Raw genomic sequence first — 6,249 nt, forward strand, 5'->3', positions numbered from 1 at the left:
AACAGAACACCAAAGTGGGCTTGAGGAAAAGAGATTCTGCAGAAAGACCTTTGGAGCAGCATAACAGAGCGACCCCCAGGACAGGTTCAGACTGATGTCCTGCGCTGACACCCAGTGCTAGTGAGCCAAGGATTTCACTGTCCACAGCCTTCACGCCTACGGAGTGAGCCGTGATGGCTGCTGCACAGGTGCCTGCGAGGGTCAGTGAGATGACGCAGAATGCACGGTGCCACACAAAGACCAGGCGCTCTCAGTGACGGCTGCTATTACTGAAAGATGCTTGTGGGGTCCGGGGGCTAGTTCCAGCTGTCCTATTAGTTAAATCTGTCACCTGAGGCATGTCACTTCACCTCTAGAAACACCTGGACAGTCTTCCTTGCTCATCACCTTGAAGGAGGCTTGGGATCCCACTGTGACTTTCACCAGGGATTTACGGGCTCTAGAAAAATCCACTTACTCTTATTTTAAATTTCTCTTATCATTCAGATAACATTTCTCTCTTCTTTCTTTCATTTTGTTAGAAGATAGAGTCTTACTCTGTCAACCAGGCCAGAGGCATAAACACTGGTCCCTGTAACCTCAAATACCTGGGCTCAGGCACTACTCCAGCCTCAGCCTTCCACGTGGCTAGGACTATATGCATGCACTATATATGACACCCAGCTAAGTTTTCTGCTTTTTGTAGAGATGAGTCTTGCTATATTGTCCAGGCTGGTCTCCAACTCCTGGCCTCAGTGACCCTCTCACCTTGACTTCCAAAAGGCTGGGATTGCAGGTGTGAGCTACTACATGCTGTGGGATTCAGATAACATTTCTATAGACTAGATGGCACCTTATTATACTGTCACACATCTAGAAGCCTTTAGATCACAGAAAATGACTCTCTCCTTCCCCTTTGGTCTGTCTTTATGACATCACCTTCTGTTTCATTTCCTTCATCACACTCTTCTGTCCAACAGGTTTTCTATTCTATTTTCCTTTAGAAGGCAAGGTGTGGGCCAGATGGCACAACTATAGGAACACAGAGAGTCACCAGGTCGAAGTCTCCCATGGTGAACTTCAGATCACTGTTTGAGAGAATGCCCCTATAGGAAATCAAGCTCAAGAAAAATATCATTTAGAGATGCTTACCTTCATGATGATGCCTCTTAGCATAGGACACAGACTCCCCTTCATGCTGTGCATGGAACTTCTGAATGCACCTTCTCACCAGATCCTCCCAGCCGGGTTTCATGGCTGCTCTCATGGTGCTCGTGTCCAAAGAAGTGATCTTGCCTATTAAATAACAGTAGGCGTTTTACCTGCATATTGATCTATTCTTCACGGAAATCATTCATTTTCTTTATTTAAGAAAGGTGACACAAGTTGGTATCCAACCAAATCCCAAGTTGGACAGCCGAAATGTATCCGGTAAGAATCACTGTCTCTGTTGCTTGTGCCCCCCGTCCTCTCTTCCAACAGCTCCTCAACATTTCCACCCCAACAGCAATCACGAGCCCAGGCTTCTTCACAGTCACAGAAATATAGTTCTAGAATAATACATAAGTATCCTAAAATGATTTCTTTCATCTTCTTTGGAAAGAAAATTTACCTTGGGGATCCTGGTGAGTAGTATCATGACTCAGAAATGAAGCAGGACTGCAAATCTTAAATCATACATATTTATGTTTACCATATTGGTAACATGGGCTTTCCTTTGTGACTCAAACAGATTCAGATGTGTTTATGACAGCACAACCTTGTGAATCAATGAGGGAAACGGGGACCAGACACTATGTACTTTAGCTTCTCATTGGTGGGAAACGGGAGAGGGAAGAGAGGAAGAGTGAGGGGAAGGGAGAGAAGGGGGAGAAGGGAGAGAAGGGAGAGAAGGGAGAGGAGAGGGAGAGGGAGGAGAGGGGAGAAGAGAGGGAAAAGAGGAAGGAGAGGGAGGAGAGGGGAGAAGAGAGGGAAGAGAGGGAGGAGAGGGGGGAGAGGGGAGAAGAGAGGGAAGAGAGGGCATCTGGAGTCCTAGCTATTCGGGAGGCTGAGGCAGGAGGATCACTGGAGCCCAGGAGTTTGAAGTTGCTGTGAGCTAGGCTGATGCTACCGCACTGTAGCCTGGGCAGGAGAGTGTGACTCTGTCTCAACAAACAAACAAATGAAAAAAAGGACTAGAAACCAGTGGAGTTTTGTCCTTAGAGCTCAGTACCAATGTTGTGAGGAAGCTGCGGACCCAGGGAGGAGACCTATGTAGGTTCTGACTTAGCCCCCAGCTAATATCTCAGCTGAGAATGAGCTTTCAGATAACTGCAGCCCCCAGCCTTTGAGTTTCCCCTCCAAGTACTACTAAAACTGCAATTTGTAAAGCAAAATATATGCCACTTTAAAATCATTCAATTTGACCTAGGCTGTGTGTGTGTGTGTCTAGGGAGAGAGGGACTGCACGATTCCTACTCTTCTGGAAGGCACCCTTCCATCCTTTACATCAAGCATCCAAATTATGGCCATACCAAAACTTGTTTTTTATAAAATATACTAATATGTACAAATATGTACAGAATATATATGACGTCTGACATTTAAGTTCACGAATTTGCCCCTTGCCCTTATGTTGGCAGTAGTGCACAAACAGCTCAGTAAAGCTTCATAACCTTGGTACATGAGTATCTCACAGTTGTGTTTGTGTACACAAGTTATGTTCATTCTTGTTACATTTTTGTGTGTGCTGTGCAAGAATGTAAGAGCTTAAATTAGAGCAACAAACATTCCTAAATTTCTGGTTAAACCTGGCAAGAGTAGAAGTGAGATCATGTTAGTCCAAGTTTATGGAGATAAAATGCCATGAAGAAAACGGCAGTGTACAAACGGATTATAGGTTTTTCTGAAGGGAGATAAAGTATCACTGATGAGGAGCAGTCAGGGAGGCCAGTAACAAGCAGAACTGATGAAAATACTGCAAAATTCATAATTCATCAAATTATATGTCAAAATCATCAGCTGACTGTGAGCAACACAAAAGACCAAGTAAACATTAACAGAGAAACAAGAAAATCCTAACTGAAAATCTCCACCAACAACTCATGGCTCTTGCATCATGACAATGCACCAGCTCTCACGGCACCATCTGAGGTAGTTTTTTTGTTTGTTTGTTTGTTTTTAGAGAGAGTTGTACCTTGTTGCCCTTGGTAGAGTCCCTGATGTCACAGCTCACAGCAACCTCCAGCTCCTGGGCCCAAGTGATTCTCTTGCCTCAGCCTCCTGAGAAGCTGGGACTACAGGTGCCCCCCACAATGCCTGGCCATCCTTCCGTTGCAGTTTGGCTGGGGCCAGGCTCAAACCCACCACCCTCGGTGCCTGGGGCCGGCATCCTACTCACTAAGCCCAGATGCCGCCCCATCTGAGGTAGTTTATAACAAGTAAACAAATTAACTATTAGAATATCCTTCCTACTCAGCTGATATGGCCTCCAATAACTTTCTTCTTTACCCAAAGACAAAGGAAATATTGAAAAGAAGACATTTTGATGGCATTCAGGACATCAAGGGTAATACAACAGGTTTGATGGCCATTCCAGAAAAAGAGTTCCAAAACTGCTTTGAAGGGTGGACTAGGTGCTGGTGTCAGTGAACAGCTTCTAAAGGGCAGCACTTTGAAGGTGACCGTAGTGATAGTCACCAATGAGGAACATAGCACTTTTTCAAGGGTGAGTTCCAAAACTTAACTATCAAACTTTATTTCACGAGTTTTGACAAACATGTAACAAATGTGTATTTCTACTACACTATACTAAACATTTCCACGGTTCCGGAAAGTTCCCTCATAACCCTTTCAATGTGCCACTCCTACCCCAAGCGGCCATCTGTCTGATTTCTGTTACTACAGCTTAGTTTCTCCTGTTCTAAAGCTTGCTATAAAAGGAAACATACTGGCTGGGTAGTGACCACATGCACCGGGGCTGGCGGGTTCAAACCCGGCCCAGGCCTGCTAAACAACAATGACAACTACAACAAAAAATAGTTGGGCGTTGTGGCGGTGCCTGCACTCCTAGCTACTTGGGAGGCTGAAGCAAGAGAATCGGTTATGCCCAAGAGTCTGAGATTACTATGAGCTATGACACCATAGCACTCTACTGAGGGCAAAGTCTCAATCAAAAAAAAAAAAAAAGGAAACATACAGGATATATCTAATTTCTTTTATTTAGCATAATATTTATGAGATCCATCCTTATGGTGGTTATGTTCACTAGTTTGTTTTTCATTGCTAAATAGCATTACATTATACAAATATGGCAATTTATTCAATCATTTGCCCTATTGATGGACATCTGAGTTTTTTCCAATTGGAGGAAAGAAGACCACTGTGAACATTCATGTAAAATGTCTTTTTGTGGACATGTGCTTACATTGCTCTAATACAAATGCTTAGGAATATGGTAGGCATATTTTAAAATTTACATCACACTTCCTAAAAAACCAGCAATGTGTTTTCCAAAGTGAAATATTTAGAATGCTGACCAGTAAGGAATGAAAGATCTAATTTGTCTCCTGTTCTCCCGTATACTCAGAATTAACATTTTTCCTCTTAAATTTTAGCTACTGTATCTGACTGTGGGTTTAATCTGCATTTTCCTGATACTTTGTGATACTGAGCATCTTTTCCCATGTTTACTGTCCAGTCCACTTGAATATCTAATTTTTATGAAGTATCTAAGTCTTCTGACTGCATTTAGATTCGGGTTGTCTTCTTAAGTTGTAAGGGTTCTCTGTATTTTTTCTTTTTTCTTTTTTTGACAGTCTTACTTTGTCTCCCATGGTAGAGTGCCATTGCGTCTTAGATCACAGCAACCTCAAACTCTGGGGCTTAAGCAATCCTCTTGCCTCAGCCTCCCAAGTAGCTGGGACTACAGGCACCCGCCAGAACACCTGGCTATTTTTTACAGACAAGGTCTTGCTCTGGCTCAGGCTGGTCTGGAACCTGTGAGCTCTGGCAGTCCACCCTCTCTTGGCCTCTTAAATGCTGGATTACAGGCGTGAGCCACAAAGCCCTGCTATATAATCTTGATATGAGTCTTCAGTGTTGTGAATATTTTCTCTCATTCTGTGGCTTACCTTTTCATTCTCTTAGCAGTTTCTATAGAAGAGGAGATGGCTTTAATTTTGATGAAGTCCAAATAATCAATTTTTTGTTTTATACTTAGTGCTTTTTGTGTCTTGTCCAAAGAAATCCATGCCTACCGCAAAGTTGATATTACTTTATCATATGTTATGTTCTAAAGCATTTGTATAATTTAAGTTTTTCTATTTAAGTCTAAGAGCCATTTCAAGTTAAGTTTTATGTATTTTGTGAGAAAAAAGGTCAGATGGAAAAGGTTCATTTTTTACCATACCTGTATCCAGTTGCCTTAATTTCAATTTGCTTTGGTAGTAAGATCTGTTCTTCTTTTGTGTGTAGTTTTAATTATATCTAAAGTATCTGCTACAAAGGATTAAATCTTTTAACATTCGCCACAGCAAGTATGTTTCACTTAAGATTTCCACTTATGGGTGGTGCCAGTGGCTCAAAGGAGTAGGGCGCAGGCCCCATAACGGGAGGTGGGTGGCGGGTTCAAACCCCCAGCCCCGGGGTGGGGGTGGGGGAACTGCAAAGATTTCCACTCATTATCATAATCAGTTTTACAACAGTTAGGAGAACTATACCAGTTTCTAAAACATCCACAGAAGTCACATTCTCACCTCTATCTAGAAATCAGCATCTAGAATCTATAAAGTACGTGTTTTCTTTAAGTTGTCTGAACTGAAGGTCTGCGACACTAAACTTGTATTTATAGCCTTTCCAGACATTACTTTTAGTAGACTTTGGAGAGTAATATGACTAATATTCTTTCTACAGTATGCAATTCATAAACCCTTCTAGAACCCTTTAAAACAAAAAAAGAAATACAAAAACGAAGAATATCTTCTGTTTAGAAATGCAAGGTATATAGATAAAATTAGCTTGAGATAAGAAAGAGTACCAAAAGCTGAAGGTTTTATACTGTTTTCCTTAAATTGCTTTCACTGTTGGTCTGTAAGTACAGTCTTACCATTTCACTAGGGGAGAATTTGCTGCTGATTTCATGATTTACTGCAATAAAAGACCAATACCTTGAAGCAGAGACTTATTTCTCCCTCCTGTTCTCTTAATTTAAAATCAATAAAGCATGTAATAACATGTGAAATAAAACTATAAACACAAAATATTAAACAGCTAGTAATTTCTTAAATAGCA

The 6,249-nt window shown here is 41.8% G+C and overlaps 1 protein-coding gene across 1 annotated transcript in view; it reads right to left on the minus strand.

Annotated features, from left to right (window-relative positions):
• LOC111727590 (nuclear receptor coactivator 2-like) overlaps window positions 1-1,608 on the minus strand; it is a gene marked incomplete at its 3' end in the record, with an annotated part of 7,648 nt that extends 6,040 nt beyond the window's left edge. The window contains exons 1-2 of the mRNA XM_023517561.1: window positions 1,592-1,608; window positions 1,132-1,275 (exon numbers count right to left, since the gene is read on the minus strand). Coding sequence (XP_023373329.1) covers window positions 1,132-1,246 — 115 coding nt within the window. The remainder of the gene's footprint in view (window positions 1-1,131; window positions 1,276-1,591) is intronic.
• Window positions 1,609-6,249: the final 4,641 nt, after the last annotated feature.

This window comes from Otolemur garnettii, unplaced genomic scaffold (genome assembly GCF_000181295.1).
Source record: "Otolemur garnettii isolate 467f Iridium unplaced genomic scaffold, OtoGar3 scaffold00113, whole genome shotgun sequence".
Lineage (NCBI taxonomy): Eukaryota > Metazoa > Chordata > Mammalia > Primates > Galagidae > Otolemur > Otolemur garnettii.